The sequence below is a fragment of the Artemia franciscana genome, chromosome 10 (assembly GCF_032884065.1).
Source record: "Artemia franciscana chromosome 10, ASM3288406v1, whole genome shotgun sequence".
Classification (NCBI taxonomy): Eukaryota; Metazoa; Arthropoda; class Branchiopoda; order Anostraca; family Artemiidae; genus Artemia; species Artemia franciscana.
Window position 1 is genome coordinate 39732061 of NC_088872.1, and position 20667 is coordinate 39752727.

Consider the following 20667-nt stretch of genomic DNA (forward strand, 5'->3'; position numbering starts at 1 on the left):
TGTTTACAAAATAAGGCATCCGCAATATGCAACAAAATGCTTGGGAGATTGAATTGAAACTTTTAGGAGGTGTTGCAGGTTCAAATGAAACTATCATTACAAATTTATAAAAAAAAACTATCATTAATCAAAAACTTTGACTGAATACTCATTTTTATGTGATATTTAAATTATAATACAACATCTATTCTTAAGCAGAAACTAAAAAAAAAAAAAAACACAAGTACATCTATTTTATTCAACAATAAAATTATGCGAATTAAAAACAATATAAAAAATAATTAATGACCATTTTTGAAAAAGGTAGTTTTTGCAAGTAAATTAAGTCGTATTAAAACCTTAGGGGAGAAGAAATAAAGTAGAAATAAAGGAATAAAAAATAATAATGTAAACTATAAACAAACAGAAAATTAAATAAATAATCACATTAAACATAAAGGTAATAGATACTGCTAAATAAAGAAGAAATGAAGAAAGAAGTATAAAGGGGAGAAGAAATAAAGAAGAAATAAAGAAATACAAAATAATAATGAAAACTATAAACAAACAGAAAATAAAATAAATAAGCACATTAAACATAAAGGTAATAGGTACTGCTATAGTTAAATAAAAGAAACCCTGAATTTTATTTTCTATTCGTTTTTAACTGACGTAGTTTTATCATGAATTCATTGTAGAAATATTTCTAAAGCTTCTTTCAGCTTTTTCATTGCTCACCTAAGAATTTAATCAGCTTGTAACTTTGTACAATAATGCTTTAAAGACATTAAGTAAAAAACAAGTTTTTTCAACTGAGAGTAAAGAGCAACATTAAAACTTAAAATGAAAATAAATTATTAAGTATATGAAGGGGTTCACCCCTCGCCAATACCTCGCTCTCTACGCTAAAGTTCGAATTTTATTCTTATTCTTTTAGAATGATCTCTGAATTGCAAAGGGTTTAATTAGAATAAATAGAAAACCTTTCGTTACCACGAAAGGTTTGATTTTTACCATAAAGTTTGGTTTGGACGGGGAGCGTTAGTTTTAGTCATACAGACTGAAAATCTGCATAAATTTTAGTCCTTTATAGGACTAAGCCTCCCTTACATTATCCTAATCCTCTGAACATCCTTGAACGTTTTAATTAGAAAAATCTGTCCAAGTTCGTTCTAGGGGACTTATAAAAAGAGGCCTGTTTTGTTCTTAAAATACCAGAAGAACGATTTTTATGGGGAGAGGGGGTCACCTGGACCAGGGATTCATGGATGTAGTCTAAACTAATTGAAAACTCAAAGCCCTGACCAATAGAAACAAGAAACAATGTGGGCCTGTTTTGGGGAAAACAATTGTTTCCCAAGACTTCCCTGACTGAAAGGCCGAGGGTCCTCTTGACCAAAAGGCCTGGAAATAAATGCTTCGAACTCCAAGTTTTGTTTTTGTGCATTAAGGTTTTCGTAGCTCGAGGACTTATAGAATAATTTCAAGCGGACTATAAATTAAAATCTTTGGGTCCATTTTCGAGGGAGATGTACTCATTTTGTACATCACAGTTCAATTAGTCCTGGGAGTTACAGACGTAGACTTCAGGTTCTCTAAAAAAAACTCTTTCCGGGCCACGTTTGAGGGAAGCAATGCTTTTTTTCATATCTTTTGTGTTTTGGATCAGCTTCACCTTTGGCCCGAGTAGTAAGTGGCGTCAATTTATGATTTTTTTTTTGGGGGGGGGGGAACTTTACAAATTTAAAATTTAGGGGGTGGGCGCATATAGCAATTTTCTTGAAAATTCCCCACAAAAAGTGTTTTCAAAATCTAGGAGGGCCAAAAGTCTAGGAGGGACATGCCCATCCTCCAAAAAAATTGAGACCATCGCAAGAACTTGCGTAAATAGTTTCAAGGTGATTTGCGAAAGCAATTTAGTCCATTTCCAGGTCCATTTTTGGTGATCTTTGTCCTAAACCTGAGCATTTTTTGTGCCCTAGAGTATACTTGCGCCTAGGGATTTAAGTTTACAGCATTTAAATGTACATATTAATTTGAATCTATTCAGAAAAAGGAATTTTTCACTTTAATTCAGGTCTCGCTTTCAAGCGAACTAATAGCCTATCTTTCTTGAGTTGTTTTTTTTTATTCGGGTTTTCCGGCCTGAGGAATTACGGATGAGAATTCCAAGTCCATAAAACAAAGTTTTTTTTAACTCTATTATTTTGAAGCCAGTGACCCCCATCCAAATTTTCCCCATGCACTAAGGAGTTACGGATGTATGGGTCAAATGGATCAGAGACAAGGAGTTTTCAGCCCGTTTTCGGCCCCTCGAATTTCCTCTTCTATTCCAACAAAAATATGAGGTAGAGACCTTAGATCAGGGAATGATACTTTATCTAAAAAAATACCTTTTTCAAAAATAGGTATTTTCTTTCGCTTGAATCCCTTTTCTCTTAACACCTCCCCTTAGGATTTTCATAGATTATACGACGATCTATCTAAGCAGCGAAGTTTCCGCTACCCCTGTTTTATGAATGAGTGCTCAATATATTCTTTTTTCCATCTTTGTTAAAAATTGAAAAATACTTTCCCCCCCTACATTTTCGTGAATAGGCGCCATTACATGATTGACCTTGTACTACATTTTTTAATTTATAGATTCATTCGAGCTGTTAAGCTTTGTCATTGTCTTCTTAATGTCAATAGTCAAAAGACTGAAATTACAATGGTACTTATTTATTACAGCTACCCCACTCAAGAAGTCAAGTTTGGTTAATCCTAATGAAATATACCAAAATATGATGAAAATATATTATTTCATTAACAAGATTATGGAAACTACAACGAAGGATTAGAAAGCAGTTCGCCCAGAACGCATTATATTAAATACCTAACCGTCTCTATTTTTTAAATATTTAATCAAAATATACCTAAGTCATAAATTTTCTCACTAAATCTAAGCTAATTATAATCGATTGCTGACAGACAAATCGGTTCTACTCAGTTCAAGAACTTGAGCGGGTCGCTATAATACATAAATACCTTAACGATATTTTTTCTTAACTATCCAGCTGAATCTTGATTGGCTAAACTGCGATACGTTGAGAGTTTGAGCAGGATGCCTCTACGTAATAGATGGACATGCTCAACTCATAGAAGATATTGTAAGTTCAATGTTCCGATAATTTCTGGTTTGACATGGCTAAAAAACCTTAACCATTAATCTGCAAGTAATTTGCCGCCTAATTGGAAAACTGATCTGCGTATATTTTTATTAATATTACAAGTGCGGCGTAATGGCGCGTGGAGCAAGTTATAAACAAATCAAAAAAGTCATATGAGCTTATTTGCTGTGAAGGAGGCATGTCAAATTTGCGGGGGTTTTCTTCTATAGCACAGTTTAGTTTACCACGAAACAATTAAGCTGTCAAAGGATAAGCTAAGTGTCAATTGTGTGCAAGTAACTGATGAGGTGCTTTGAAATGTGGTCTTTATTCCAAGTGAGTTCTGTTTTGGTCAGAGACAAGAATGAAACTAGAGTGGAAAGCCAAAATTAGGAAATTAAAATGTTTAGTAGTTGGTAACTTCTGAAGGAAACATGCAAAACAAAAAAATAGTACCCTTAGAAGTAGTAACCCCTCTCTGCTTTTAAACGCAGCCATAGTGGGTAAACATGAAGTTGCTAGCCCCTCAGGACGTTACTACACACATATGGATCTTATGCAATACTATAGCACACCTGTAACCGTAGAGTACACCTACGTCGTAGGAAATATTTACTTTTGGTTGTTACATAATAGTTTCTTTGATTCTTTAAAAACCCTTCAGGAAACCGCCAAATCCATATTTCTTTGGATGTAACGGAAGAGGCTTTCAGTGTTACCTAATAGAGAGCATTTTATCTCAAAAACCCATGAAGGTAAAAAAAACCTTTAGGGCCCGCTAATGGGGAACCTTCAAGACGCTGGACCCTAGCAACCAATTCCAACGGGGGACCCTAGCGAGCAATTCCACTGTGGTCCTACCAAAAAAACCAACGGGGCCGTAGGATCCAATTCCAAGGGGGTCCTAGAGAACAATTCCACTCAGCAGGCTCTTGTTATGTGATTGATTTTTGTTTACTTCTGGTTCTTACGAGATAGGACTTGTTAGAGTCCGCTAGTCAAGCGGCGAATCCCCGGTTTCAACTGAAGGGGAGCACATGTGGGTTTTACTTAAAGATGGTGCACACGTGGGATGTGACGCAATCTAGCGCGGATTTATTGGGGGGTGACTTAATCTTACGTGTCTTGGTAGATTTATTCGAAATAACATAATGACAGCACGCATGTGAGGTGTTACGTAATGACGATAAACACCAGGGTTGTTATATAACATTTCAAGCGCTTTTTTCTCAGGATTTCATTTTCTTCAGGATTTCGTTTTCTTTCAAGGCGTTTTTTTCTTTAATGGCGTTTTGTTTCTTCGGGATTTCATTTTCTCTCAAGATATTTTTTCAGGCAACTATTATAATCTAAAGGTTATTTTCCGCGTTAAATTTCGAAAGAGATTAAAATTATTATTCGAGGAATACTTTTTACGTACTAAGCTATTGCACGAAAGTAGAATCCCCTCTCCAACTTACTAGAACGATTAAAGGGTTTGCATGTTTCCAACCCTTTCCATATGAGAGTAAAACCATCCCAATGCTATTAATTCTTGCTCTATTAGATGCACTAGCCTATTATAATGCTATTAATTTTCTAACGGGACCAGGACATCTTAATTTAGCTATTCACTCAGTGAGATATTACAAAGCATTGACTTTAAGAAAAAACATCATTACAATCATTATAAAAACACAGAAAAAGTAGTTAAACTCAACGAAAAAAAATCAAACGTGAAAAAAGCTTGTAAAGGATAAAAGTAAGCAAAAATGAACCATGAATTACAGAAAGGCAGGGGGACATAGCAACCAATTCCAGGAGGAGGGGTTAGGGTTGTTATTAGAGGTAAATTTAAGCCATCTTAAAAGGTATAACTGAGGGGTGCTAATGATAATACATCGTTTCTATTGTTCTATTAGACGTACCTGCAAGAAAAAGAGACACTTTTTGACATTCAGTTATTTCTGAGACGTTTAAATGAAAATACCGAGTGTCTTTGAGCAAAGACTATGAATATTTCACACCACTGTGACAATTTGTGGCTGGTCCATCCCCCAGCAATCAATTCCGGAGGTGACGGTTGTTATTCGAGATAAAATTGATCCATGTTAACAGTTATTTCTGAAAAAGTTCTAATGGAAATGCTAAGTTACATTGAACCGCGACTATGCATATTCACGCCACCGTGACAATATGTGGTTGCCCCGCCCTAGGAAGCAATTCCAGAGGGAAACCTTCTTATTAGAGATAAATTTAAACCATATTAAGAATTGTTAATAAGAGGTTTTGATGGAAATACAACGTTTCTTTGAGCCATAGCTATGCATATTTACGCAACCATGACTATTTGTGGCTAGCCTACCATAGCAAGCAATTTCAGAGGGGGAGGGTTGATATTAACTTATATTTGAACCGTATTCAAACGTATTTCTGAGAAACCTTAATGAAAAGGCTTCCTTTCTTTGACTGGGTGTAAGCTTTCAGTTTTTTCCACAACTCATTTTTTCAGTTTTTGATAAAAAATAATGCATTAAATTCTTTGGGCCACGTTTTCAAGCCATTCCTAACGTGATAAGCCATGTCAATTCACACAACCTTGCTACACTGTGACTGGCCCTCTGGCACCCTCTAGCACTCCCTCATTAGAACTGGTGATAACCAATTCCACTTCCACTGCTTTTGAACTCCGGTTACAACGGTTCCACCTCTAATTCTGCTGGCTTTTACCCCGGTTCAATCAATTTCAGTTCCCACTATTTCCACTCCGATCCCCGGCCCCCCACTTCTGTATCCGAGTCCACATTTCCAACTTTGCAAATTCCACTCCAAGCTCCACAAATTCCAAGATTTTGGATGCGGATACCTCCGTGGTAATCTGTGGAAGATCATCGGCAATAGATAGTTTATTATGCGTTTCCGATCAGCATCGTTTTTATATTGGAAGGATAAACACTCATATCTTATTTTAAGAGGCAAAGATGAAATATTCCAAGAAAATGTGTGCACATGATAAAGCTATCGTCGCGTTGAATGCCGACCAGAAGAAATATTTGAGCTATGAAAAAGCATTAATGCGGCCTTATTGGAAATGTATGTGAGCATTGTTATGACAGTGCAGTGTTAAATTCCTTGGGAATACTGAAAAAATCCAACATCGCTGATGGTGGATATGTGAGTTTAACATTTCTAGACATGATAGTGCTCAAAGAGAATGGAAGTCTAGAGCTTTTAGTTGATGACCAGAATCAACTTGCTAATGGTTCTAGTGACAAGTTTCCCGTTGATGGATCCTATCGCTATATTTTTCGTAGTAGCATTCAAAAGAAGAGAAGTAGAAAACAGGCATACCGCTGTAACAATGTCATAAGCCATATCTTCTTCCGGTGCCGAAACTGCGACCTATGTAAAAATAATGTCGTAATAGACAGTGAAACAAAAATTAAATTAGAAAGGGCACTAGCAGAAATTATAAGCAAGTTGATTAAAGATGAATTGACTAAAAACAAACCCCATGCAAACGTTACTAGCACCATCATGGAAAAGATAAATATGAAGTTTTTCAAAAAAACGTGTGTTCGTGATAAACTTATCATAGCATTGAATGACTGCAGAGAGAAATATTTGAACTATGAGACAAGAATTAATGGGTATCTTATTTGAAATATATACTTACGTTTTCATGACAATGAGGGGCTAAATTCCTTTTAATTGCCCAAGAATTTCTAACATCAAAATGGTGGATACGAGAGAGTAACGATTCCAAAGATGATAGTGCTCAAAGAGAATGTAAGTCTGAAACTTTTAATTGATGACGAAGGCCAACTTCTTGCCACTGTTTCTGGTAACACATGACCCTTTGATAGATCCTATCACCATCTTTCTGGCATTACCATCCCAAAGAAGACAACTCTACTACAGCACCAACATTACAATGCATAACGTATCTAGGTGCCAAAACTACAACCTATGTAAAACAAAATATCGTAAAAGACAATGAAATCGTAAGTAATATGTAAAAGGCGTTGATATTCAACATTATTAAGAAATATAAAGATGACTTGATGAAAAAAGCACCGGCAAACCTTACTAGTACAACCAGAGGCTTACCAACAGATAGAGTCCTTGAACACAATAACATCAGCGATGAAATGTTTGTCAAGATTGCTAAGAATTGTGTATGCCTCCAAAATGGAATATGTGACATCTCAAGAGAAAATATAATTAAGCCTTTTATGAGATAGATTCAAAGCACTCATTTCTTATGTTGATATTCCACGAAGCATTATTTCACTTAAAATATTTGTATTGCATTACTTTGTTATGTTCACGTTATTTTTAGGATACAATAAGAACTCCAACGTTTAGAATGTTTTATTCTAGGTCAGATAAGGAAGAAAAGGAAATTTCAAAGAAAAAGGTACTGCTACTTGGTTCATATGGCGTCTACTAGAGTCTGAGATAGGTTAGCAGGTTTTGTTCCTTTTTCAAAATCTATAGCATTTTTCAAAATATATACAAACACACACACACACACACACACACACACACACACACACACACACACACACACACACACACACACACACACACACACACACACACACACACACACACACACACACACACACACACACACACACACACACACACACACACACACACACACACACACACACACACACACACACACTCACACACACACACACACAGGCCATGCATGTAACTTAATATATCCGGTTATGTTGCCATCTATGACTATATTGGAATAGATGGCAACAGTTGGGTTGTAATTCACACTCATGTGTCTCTGGCTTTGAAAAAAACTCCAAGAGGGGGCTAAATGTTGGCTGCAGGCACCAGGGGTTAGCTTCGATGGTCTTATATCTGCATATCATGATGAAGTAATTTCAAGTGATTTGTTTTGGCTCCGAGGGACCTTTGTGATCCAGCGAAAATATATTTTGAAGGTCAACGGCATGTGTCTTGATAAATCTTACGAGCTCCGGCTGTGAAAAAAAGAAAATTCCCCTTAATCCAATATTTATATGTCAAGATGACGTAATCTCGTGTGACTTTTTTCGGTTCCTGAGGGAGTCTTTATAATCCTGTAAAATCAGGTTTTGAAGGTCAACGACATGTAACATGACAGATCTTACGATTCACAGGCTTCAGTATTGAAAATAAGTTCGTTGTGTCAACTTTTTTTCAGAAGTTAATACAATGTTGGGTATAATTGACTCAGAATATATTGGATTAAAACATTCCTCATGTGTAGCATTTTTGAAGTAGCATTCCTGTTGTTTGATGCACACTGTCATGAGGTTTAAAGCTAAAACTACATTTGTGTGTGATTCTGTGTGTGTTTATGGGTGCGTGTGTGCATGTGTTTGTGTGCTTTTTTGTGTGTGTTTGCGTGTGTGTGTGTTTTTGTATTTGTGTGTGTGTATGTGAATGTGTGTATGTGTGTGTGTGCATATGTGTATTTGTGTATGTTTGTGGTGTGTATGTGTCTGTGTGTGTTTGTCTGTGTATCTGCGTGTGTGTGTATGTATTTGTGTGTGGATTTTGGAAGAAATCCAGCTCATCTCTCTCTAAATTTGGTAAAAAAAGAAAAAAAACTGCTAACCTATCTTAGACTCTAGTAGACTTCCCCTGAGTCAAGTAGTACCTATGTCTCTGAAAATTCTTTATATTGTGTCTCCGACATTTAAATAAAACATTATAAATGTTGGAGCAGTTAGTGAACCCTAAAAATAACAGGAACATAATAAAGTAATGCAATAAAAATACTTTTATTGAAATAATGGTATGTGGAATATCATCATGAAAAATTATTGCTTTGAACCTGTCTTGTACAATACTTTATTGTGTTTTCTCTTGAGATGTTACCTATTACCTATTCCATTTTAGGGTCAAAGCTTTTAACAGCATCGCAAAAAAATTCATCATTGAGATTTTCACCAAGATTTTGTATGCGGCTGCCTCTGTGCTAATCTATGGTTGGGAAATGACAACCATATTGCCAATTTTAGAACATTTTTGGACTTCTTTTGGCTAGAATTTTTGTTTTGCACATCAAAGTGGCTGAAAACACCGCTTTGCTGTGGGAAAGTCTTTTAGGCTGAAAAAAAAATTTCTATGTTAACCGTTTATTTTATAGGACTAGCTGCAACTTTTAAAACAAATGCGCTGCTTTACGGTATCACTGCCTCCAAAACTTGAGATTCAGTATGCGGATAGTTTTTCGAATCGATTTACTATGTCAGAATTTCCGCACAATAGATTTTTGGACTTCTTTTGGCTACAATTGTTGTTTTGCACACCAAAATGGCTGAAAACACTACTTTGCTGTGGGACAGTCTTTTTGGATAAAATTAATGTCTATGTTAACCGTTATGTTATAGGACTACCTACACCCTTAGAAAAGAAAGCAACACCTTACGCCATTACTGTCTCTGAAACTCGAGATTCAATGTGTGTATAGTTTTTCGACTCAACTGAATATCTCAGAATTTTCACACAATAGGTTTTCGAACTTCTTTTGGCTAGAATTGTTGTTTTGCACACCAAAATGGCTGAAAACACCACTTTGATGTAAGACAGTCTTTTTGGATAAAATAAATGTATATGTTAACCGTTATGTTATAGGACTACCTACACCTTTAGAAACAAATGTGCCACCGTATGCCATTGCTGTCTCTGAAACTCGAGACCCTATATGCATATAGTTTTTCGAATCAATTGACTACATCACCATTTTCAAACAATAATATCTTGACCTTTTTTGCTAGAATTGTTTTGTTTGCACACCAAAATGCCTGAAAACACCGTTTTACTGTGGGACAGTCTTTTCCACTAAAAGAAATGTCTAAGTTTACCGTTATTTTGTAGGACTACCTGCACCTTTAGAAACAAATGCCCCACCGTATATCATTACTGTCTCTGAGACTCGAGGCACAGTATGTGTATAGTTTTTCGATAGTTCTAAATCAATGGACTATCTCAGAATGTTCACACAATAGCATTCTTGCCTTCTTTTGGCTAGAATTGTTGTTTTGCACTACAAAATGACTGAAAAAAAAAACACTTTGCCGTGGGACAGACTTTTTGGCTAAAATTAATGCCTATGTTAACCGTTATTTTGTAGGACTACTAACAGTTTTTTTTTAAATGAATGCGCTATCATACGGCATTACTCTCTCTGAAACTCAAGGGTCAGTATGCGTATGGATTTTCAATAATTCTAATTAAATTGACTATCTCAGAATTTCAGAATTTTCTCACAATAGGATTCTCGCCTCCTTATGGCAACAATTTTTGATTTGCACCGAAAAATGGGTGAAACATTGCTTCGCATTGGGAAAGTCTTTTTGGATACAATAAATGTCTATGGTAACCATTATTTCTCAGGACTACCTGCACCTTTAGAAACGAATGCGCGACCGTACGGCTTTACTGGCTTTGAAACTCGAGGCTCAATATGCGCATAGTTTTGCGATAATTTTCAGTCAATTCACTATCTCAGAATTTCACAGAGTAGCTTTTTGGCATTTTTATTACTAGATTTGTTGTTTTGCGCAACGAAATGGCTGAAAACACTGCTTTGTTGTGGGACAGTCTTTTTGGCTAAAATAAATTTCTATGCTATCTGTTTACTTTGTATGACTACCTGCACCCTTAGAAACGAATGCCACACCGTACAGTTACTACCTCTGCAACAGGAGGCTCAATATGCATATAGTTTTTCGAATCAATTGACCATCTCAGAATTTTCAAACAAGGCTAGTGTAGGTCATTTTTTCTTCGTGAACCTTATTTTATGTTAATTTCCTCTTCGTAAAACTTCTTTTATTTTTATTTTATTTTTGTGAAAGTTGTTTTATGTTGATTTTTTCTGCGTGAAAGATGTTGCAAATTGATTTTTTTTTTCCTTTGTGAAACTTGTGCTTAGTTATATTTTTGTGTTCGTGAAAGTAGGCTTACGTTGATCTTTTGTTCATGAAACATGTTGTATATTGATTATTTCTTCCTGAAACCTGTTGCATGTTAATTTGTTTATCTTGAAACTTGCTGTACTTTTAGTTTTCTTCGTTAAACTTGTTGTACATTGATTCTTTCGTGAAAATTTTTTTATCGTGATATTTTCCTTCGTGAAACATATTGTATGCTGCTTTTTTGTTCGTGAAACTTGTTGCTTGCTGATTTGTTTTTCGTAAAAAATAATGCATGTTGATTAATTCTTTCGTGAAACTTAATTTATCATGATATTTTCCTACGTGAAACTTGTTGAAACTACATGAAAATATGACACATGTTGGTTTTGCTAAAAAATGTTGCATGCAATTATTTGTTCAAGAAACTAATGTATTTTGATTTATGTCTTCGAGAAACTTGTTATATTTGTATTTTTTCTCCATGAAATTTGTTGCACGTTGTGTTTGCTCTTCAAGAGACTTGTACATTGATTTGTCTCCTCATGAAACTGCTAGTATTCGTGGAACTTGCTCCGTGCTGTTTTTTATTCATAAAGCTTAATTTATCTTGATATAATTTATCTTGATATATTTTTCGTCGTGAAACTTATTATATGTTTATTTATTATTTCGTGAAACTTAATTTACCATTAAATTTTTTGTGAAACTTATTTTATGTTGGTTTTTCTTCGTGAACCATGATACATGCTGATTTTTGCTAGTCAAACTTGCTATATTTTTATTTCTTCTTCGTGATACTTGTTGTGTTGATTTTCCGTTCATGTAACTTGTACAATGATATTTCTCCTCGTGAAACCGGTTTCTTCGTGAAACTTGTTGCATCTTAATTTATTTTAAAACTTAATTCGTGAAACTTAATTTATCAGGATGTTTTATTTCGTCAAACTTGTTGCATGTTAGCTTTTTCTATGTGAAACGTGATACATACTGATTTTGTTCGTGAAACTTGTTGCATGTGGATTATTTCTTCAGGAAACTTAATTTATCTTTGATTTATCTCTTCGAGAATCTTGTAATATTTCTATTTCCTCTTCATGAAACTTGTTCCATGTTGACTTTTCTCATCATGAAACTTCTACACCTTTTTCATACAAGCTAGTAGGTTAGGTTAACCTAGCCTAAACTAACCGACATAACCTTAACACAGTTGGTAAGGTTAGGTTAGATGGCACACCAATGCCGAAGGGTAGCGCATTTCTTTCTAAAGGTGCAGGTAGTCCTACAAAACAAATCGTTACATAGACATTTATTTTATCCAAAAAACTGTCACAGAGCAAACACGCATCCGTGATCTTTCTTCTACCAAAATAATGCAAAATTATTTACTTCCGCCTATAGAAGTTTTGTAAAACGTGAACTAAAGTGCAAATAATACTTTACCGCTAATAACTTAACCTTTCTTTGTCACTTTGGAAAATTAATAGCCCTGTGATATACAGGTGTATCTAATAGAGCAAAAATACGTTGTGATGCTTGCACTCTCATGCGGAAAAATTTGGAAACATGTTTACTATTTAATCGTTCTAGTATGCGGGAACAAAGGTTTCTCCTTGCTTGCAATAGGTTATCATGTAGAGAGTATTCCTCGAATAAAAATATTATGAATAGTTTGCTGGTTCAGATGGTTAAGGCTCATGTCTGGTCATTGGGGAAATCTCTGACCTTATAATTATTAACATTTTTAAAGAATAAATATGAGTATATGTCTACTATACTGACAGTACACGTTCATTTGTATTTTTTCAGTAAAGTGTAAATTATGTTGTTGTCTTGAGAAGGCAAAGGGGTTGTGAGTCCTAAATTTCTGCTCGTTTTGTGTTCCATTCATTTATTGATGCTTATTTGTGGTAGTTTTACGCTTGGTAGATTATTTGATTCTATTTTTGCTCATTTTTGGTTTATTGGAGTTCTTTACGTTCCCTTGAAAAACTTATTTTTGGAGAAAGTTTTTTTTTAACTAGTAGCTTTATTAAGTCGATAATTATTAACATTTTAAGGAATAGACATCAGCATATGTATATTAAACTGACAATAAGTAATCAGTAATATTTTTCAGTAAAGTGCAAATTATGTTCTGGCCTTGGGAAGACACAGGGTCTCGAGCCCTATTCATTTTAATTTCTGCTCGCTTTAACTTTGATTCGGTTATTTATTGTAATTTCTGTTCATTTTGGGTTTCATTTATTTATCGATGCTGATTTTTGTTAATTTTACGCTTGGTAGATTTTTTGATTTGATTTTTGCACATTTTTTGCTAAATAGAGCACTTTACTTTTCTTTGAAAAACTTATTTCATGGAAAAGTTATTTTTGATTAGTTATTATGAAAAGCCCATTTTGGATTTTAATGTTTCAAAAACGTGTTAGTATTTCAAAATTTGTCAACGTTTCAATAATATGTTTAAAATAAAAATTAATTCCTTTTCATAGTTTCAAATGTTGGTTTTTGAATATATGGATGCGAAAAAAACGAATTTTTTCATAAATCAGTTCTCACTACTTCAGCCATGATGTTTTGTAAAAGTGTGATGAGTCTTGTGGTCTGGAATTTTTCTTAGGGATGGTATTTTGCAGCACACGATCAACACATTTAGCACCCTTGACCCATATTATATATTTGACTCATCAACAGTACCAGATACACTCAAACTTTGAACTTTGTCGCCTTTGGAATTTCGTGGAATACTTTGAACGGCTACGGGTTGTAGAAAAAGTATTTCGGAAATCATGCTGAACATCAGATTAGGTTCTGTTCTACTCAAAGAAATACTGAAAACAGGGATGTAGCTCTAGAATTCTTATTTGGGGGGGAGGGCAAGAAATTTCCATATAGAATAGAATATGATTTATTGACTAAAATAGCCCACAAGCTAGCATAAGCACAGGGAACAAAAGAGTTTCTGTACCTGATGGTCAACATTTGGGGACATGAGTCAAGTTGGGTATTTGGAGCTCTAAAAGCATTAATTCTTGTATTAGGGAAGATTGGGGGATTATCTTTGAAGGGAGAAGAAGACGTCGATGACAGTCAGAACTAAGGCACTTGTGACCAAAGTTCCTGGTAAGGATGTGGCGTCGTGATTCCAATGTAGTAAAATCAGGTCTATCCAAACCTTCATCGTAAGTAGTATAGGGTGTCCCCAGTATAATTTTTATTGCTCTTTTTTGAATGCTTTCAGTTTTAGAACATTGGTCAACCCAGGGTGCTAGACAGTGAAAGTATATAAAAGACAGGGTCTTATATAAGAAAAATAAATTATTTATGGTTCTGGATCGATATGGAGAACCGTTTGAGAAGCGAGAAAGATTTAAGGAGAAAACTACCAGATTTAAATAAGTGAGAAATGTGGGACTTGCATTTAAGGTCATTGTCCAACTGCACACCAAGCAGTTTAACCGTATTGAAATTTAATATACAAAGGTAATTAGTGATAGGGGGTATATTTCTTATAAAGGAGAATAGCATTAAATTGCTTTTGGGGTGCTTAGGTTGAGTTTAACATTGTCAAGATCATTCTTTAAGTTGTTAATGACTGAGACAAGTTTAACGTCCGAAGTATTAGAATTTTGAAAAAGGTTAAGTAATGTCAAATCATCCGCAAATTTACAAGCGTTGTCAAAACTTTGTAAAATACTGTTAAAAACAATTAAAAATGCTAAAGGACCTAATTTAGTTCCTTGAGGTGCTCTACAGGAAATAGAAGTAGAACCTGATGAATCTCCGTTAGGGAGGACTACACGATGCTCAAAACCAGACACAAAAGTAGCTACCATACGTAAAACAAAACCTTTGGCATCTAAAGCTCTTGCATTATCAATAACTGTCTGATGATCCAACTCGTCAAAGGCTTTGTTAATATCAGCAAATACAGCTTCAACGTAGGAATTATTTAACTCAAGATGTTTGAAAGCAGTGTCAAGTATATATATTAAGCGATGCGTGGTGCTATGATTCGACCTAAAGCCAAAATTATTTTGATTGATTTTACCTTGAATATCGTCAAAGAGGAAATTGTAAATACAATTTTCAAAAATTTTAGAGAAAATAGAGGTTTTTGATATTGGTCTTAAGTTAGAGATTTTTGGGGACATATTTTTCAGTATAGGTGATATAATAGCTCATTTAAAACACACTGGAAAAATACGACCTACAAAACATTGGTTAAAAATTGCTGTTAGAGGTACACTTAAATACTGGGCACATTTCACAATCAATTTGGTAGGGATATCACCTTGGTATACTGACTTATATGTGTCAAGATTTTCGAGTTGGTCTAATTAAGCTAGTCAAGTTTCCCGTTAAGCTAGGTCTGATGTATTTCAATCACAGGAATGTCACTCACTGCACTGTTGGCCGGCACATTTTTGGAGTGGCGGGTGAATTTTACAAATTGAAGCGAAATAATCATTTATAATATCCACACTCAGTGGGTCACCGTTATTATTCAGTAAGAAATACTTTGAAGAGACCTTTCTTATAAGATCTTGGATACTTTTGTGAAATATCCTAGCCTATTGAGCACGTGAGAACCAGGCTCCTTTCTTGCTTTGCAGATTTCACTAACAACAATCTTTCGAAGTTTCTGAGATTCTTGGAAAAATCCTTCCTTAAAGAGTTTATCGAGTTCACTTATTCGGCACACAATTTTTTTTATTTATCCATGGTTTACAATCGGATTTGCGATTAACTTTTTTTCACTGGAAAGGTGTCACAGCATAACTGGAAAAGTTCTGCTGAAAACTTAGAAGCCATTTCATCACCGTTGGTAAGACAAAAGATATTGGCCCAAGACTTGGAGGTATTATTACTTTGAAATGGGCGATCTTCTCGCCAGGAACGGGTCTATATGAATAATTGATCAACATCTGGAGAGTCAAGGGGCATGGGCTATATAACAGCTTTTTCTCTCAAAATTATTAGGGGAAATAGCGCCCCACCCCCAACGAAACCTAGCTTTTTTTAGGATTTATAAAGATCACAAACAATAAAATAGACCTGTTTATGATTAGCCTATAAGAATTTCGTTGATTGTTGTTTTCATATAAATTATCTTTATAGTTAGCGCTGGTTCTATTCTCCTTCATTAGTATCAGGCGTTCATCATTTTCATGATAAAATACGCCATTGCAAATAAGAATCAATTTCTAAATAGAAATAATAGTGCAACTCGACAAAAATGTCTATGACAGGGGCAAATAGAACCCCAATTGGAATGCCGGTTCCAAAACCGGTCGTGAATACTGGTGGTATGTCTCTTTTAAAGCCTAGCTATCTGAAGAGTGGGACTGAACAAAGTCAGCCTGCACCTGCAAGTCAAGTTGTAAATCAATTTCATCAACCTGATTATTCCCAGTTCGCTGAAGCGCAAAATTACACAGAAGAGCAAGCATATGGAGATATACCATCCAGCTTTAACAAACCACCAAGCATTGATAAACCACCAAAAAATGAAAAGAGTGCAGATAAAGACTATAGAAGACATGATGATAGAGATAGAGGAAGAAGAGATAGGTATGATGATAGAGACAGAGGAGATAGAAGAAATAGAGACAGACATGATAATAGAGATAGAGATAGAGAAAGACATGATCATAGAGATAGAGACTACAGAGACAGGTCTTATGATCGGGATGATTACAGGTCTTCTAGATCAAGCAACTCAAGCTCTAGAAAAAGAGACACTTCAAGTAAGTTTTGTATTATTCATGTTTTGTCTGTTATTAGCTTTTTCTTGGCTGTTACAATCTTTGACTAAGCTACCTGATTTGACTAGGGTCACTGATGACCCATAGCCCACTAGTGAATACACCTTTCAATTCTTTCAAAATCTACTAGGCCTATAGGCTCAATTAGGCTACTTGCCTAGGTTACTGTTGCCAATTCTACTTTGAGTCATTAGGTGATATCTTGTTCCCTATAGCCCAATTGTTTTGCTGGGTGGCCTAGTTTGACTTACAGATTCAAAGGGTGACATCACTATAAGATAAAATTCTAGTTTAGCTACTTTTTACTAGGCCTATCTGTGAATGGGGTTAGGTCATAAAAAGGAATCCAGGGCAAAAAACACATAGGGAAGGTAGGTTATTACCAAGCTTTTATGTTAACCTCCTTATGATTTCTAAGTCTTAGAAATTTGCCCACACTACTTGACAGTTTAGAATTTTGACAAAAAACATTAAACCTTAATTTTCTGTTTTCAGGTTCTTTTTCTCTGGTCTTAGTTTTGAAAATATAGTTCCTGTTAATTGAGTAGGCTTGAGCTTTAAGCTATAACTAAGGGTTTATCTAAATTAGATATAGGCAAATAGATAATTAGATATAGGTCCCAATTTATTTTATCAACAGGCTAAACATTCAGATTAAACACTCATCAATTATGTTCAGCTTTTTTAAATATGCTAATGCTAATAAGCATTTAGCATGTAATATACTGTAATGAGGCTAAAGGTTTGATTCTCATTGAATAAATAAAACTGAATTTTTTTTTTTAATTAATAAAATTGGAAAAGAAAAATTCAATAGTATAATATGTATTTTCAGTTCAATGCTGTAACAACTGGAAAAAAGAATATTTGTAATATAATTTGTTTTCTGTTAAGTGCCAATGATGCAGTAGGCTTTAGATTTCTAAAGTTAGGAAATATTAAGATTAGACCATTGTTGGAAACTATTGAATAGGTGTTTGCAGTCTCTCATCATGGTTGCACCAGCAGCAGTGACCTAGTGCATACCATATTGTGATTTTTGTTTGGGAATCCTTTAAAATATCATATAGTGATAGTATAAACATGAAGCATTTTTGTTTCTTATTAATGTATCTTTGTTTTCAGTAAAGTGCTAGTTTTATTTTGTTGTGCAGAAATAGGGAAATGTCAACTGTCAATTTTTACTCTGGTTTTATAGACATTTGTTTACAAGGCATTAAGTTTTGTTTGTTTCAAGTTTCAACATTGCTATTTACTTTCATCTGATTAACTTTATTTTTTGTTAAATCACTGATATAAAAGCTCCTTGAGTAGTCATTAAAAGTTATAAATTTGCCTTCTCCTTGAAACAATATTACAATATTACCTTCTTAAAAAAGCAAAATGTCTCCTAGGAAGGAGACAGTAGCTAAATTAGGTACTTGTGTATTATTCAGAAGAAGGTTAGGCTCTTTTGTGAAACAAACTATGATGTCATGTTAGGTTAGGTAATAAAGTCATGCTGTGTCCATTGAGACACAGTTTTGTTGTGGGCAACAACCCTTATCCTGGAAAAATATAATTGTCTCTTTTTCAGTCTTTGGCAAATTCCAAATCTTCATTTCAAGATATGTGTTCAGGCACTATCTTCTATCACTATGCATAGCAAACTGCTGGATTTTCTTGAGTGTGCTCTGAATTGAATTGAATCAATTGAATAATGAACAAGTACCAAATATTTAATTAAAATGTACCTGCATTGTAGTTTGTTTCACAAAAGAACCTAACTTCACTTTTTGACTGTGTTCTGATTAATACACAAGCACCCTAAATTATTATTTGTAGTGGAATTAAATTTGTTGTGAATAGTCTTGGGAAGAAATAAGGTTAAACTAAATATTTGATATATAATGATTTAAACTGCTGAAAAGCCCTTCAGTTCAAAATTTGATTTTGCTGCTATAGTATTTTTTATTTTCAATGTTGTAATAAGTGTGTAAAAAATGTTTGTAATAAAGCACCATTTTCAGTAAAGCACCAATGATACAGTATGTTTTAGAGTTTTATAGTTAAGGAAGGAGGCAGTACCCATACACTTGTTTGAATTGATTTTTGTTCATTTTGATCTTGATTCACATATTTAATTTAAGCTTTATTCATTTTAAGGTTTATTTATTCATTTATATTAGTACATGTTGTATGATTGTTTTCAGTTTCTGTTTATTTTGGGTTTCATTTTTCTATTATAGTAAAATATTTGTGTTTGTTTTAAGCCTGATTTTCATTTTCAATTTAAGCTGTACTCATTTTAAGGTTTATTTATTCATTTTTGTTAATACAACAAACAAATAAAAACAAAAGCAATATGAATCCAGAAGAATGGAACAACAAGAATAATGCAAAAGGAGATAAGAAAACTAGAAACAACATTTTTTTGAAGGAAAACAAAAAAAAATTGACACCCCTTCCTGCACAAAAAAGCAAACCAAATGTATTTCAGCTACTCTAACCAAATCTAGGTAATAAAGAGTCCCACCTAATACAGGTTAGATTTTAATTACTCTTAGTTTAAATTACCTTAAATAGCATTTGCCAGCGAGATAAGGTGGTAGATCCTCCTGTAGTTCTTGCTGGTGGTGAGTGATGTAATTATGTTGGCTTAGCTTCCCAGTCCAGCCTCCACTCGGCCCTCTCCCAGTCCCTGTCGACTCCAGCCTTGAAGGAGTGGGGAGTCTCAGCTTGGATGGTAGACTCGGATAGGCTATTCCAGAGGGGGACCACCCGAATGGAAAAGAAACCACGTCGTTCCCTTCTCCGACATCCAGGCAGGTGAAGCTTAAGACTGTGACCTCTTGAATTGTTAGCCAAAGAGGGGGTGAAGATCTGGTTCAGGTGACCAGATTTGAAAATTTTGCGTGCCATGATCACATCTCCTCTATATCTTCGATAGGTGAGGGTTGGAAGTCTCAGAGATCCTAGGCGATCCTGGTAAGGGACATTATTTAAGCCACGGACCAGTTTGGTTGCTCTCCTTTGGACACTTTCAAGGGCTCTTGTGTCCATTTTATTTTGGGGAAAGGCCAATGTCAAGCCAAACTCAAGGTGGGGACGGACAAGGGATTTATAAAGTTTTATAACCACACATGACTTTCTAGTTACAAAAGAGTGCTTAATGAGTCCGAGAGCTCGATTAGCTTTTGCAACCTGAGCCTGAGTGTGGCTGTGGAATTTTAAATCTTTGTCCACAATGACGCCTAAGTCTCTTTCCTCAGCAACTGCTTCCAACTGATCACACCCTATATGGTAGGGATGGTGGGGGTTATTGTGCCCTAAGTGCAGTACCTTGCATTTTGTTGCATTGAATTGTAGGGCCCAAGTTGATGACCAAGAGGATAGCCTGTCAAGGTCCAGCTGAATGTAGACTCTTTCTTCTTCAGTTTCAGCAGGCCCAATGAGCTTACAGTCGTCAGCATATAATGTTAAAAGGTTGCATAGATAAGTTGTACAGTCGTTAATATATATGCTGAACAACGTTGGCCCAAGGATGGTTCCCTGTGGGACGCCGCTTATAACCGGGGAAGTGGAGGAGAAAACTGGATCGCCATTATCAGTGTAGATCATGACACGTTGAGATCTGCCAGTTAGGAATGCTCCAATCCAATCAATCACATCCTCATGCACCTGATAAGCTTTAAGCTTCAGCAACAGGTATGAATGTTCAACTTTGTCAAAGGCTTTGGCTTGGTCGAGTAAGATAATGTCTACCGGTTTACCCATATCCAAAATTTTAGTTGCATGATCATATGACTGAATAAAGTTGGTGTCGATTGACCTGCCCCTGCGAAATCCATGTTGTCTATTGCTAATAAGTGTATTTTC

The 20667-nt window shown here is 35.1% G+C and overlaps 1 protein-coding gene across 1 annotated transcript in view; it reads left to right on the top strand.

The window, feature by feature from the left end:
- Nucleotides 1-16196: 16196 nt before the first annotated feature.
- Nucleotides 16197-20667, top strand: part of LOC136032181 (splicing factor 1-like) — a gene marked incomplete at its 3' end in the record, with an annotated part of 33327 nt that continues 28856 nt past the window's right edge. The window contains 1 exon segment of the mRNA XM_065712375.1: nucleotides 16197-16791. Coding sequence (XP_065568447.1) covers nucleotides 16281-16791 — 511 coding nt within the window.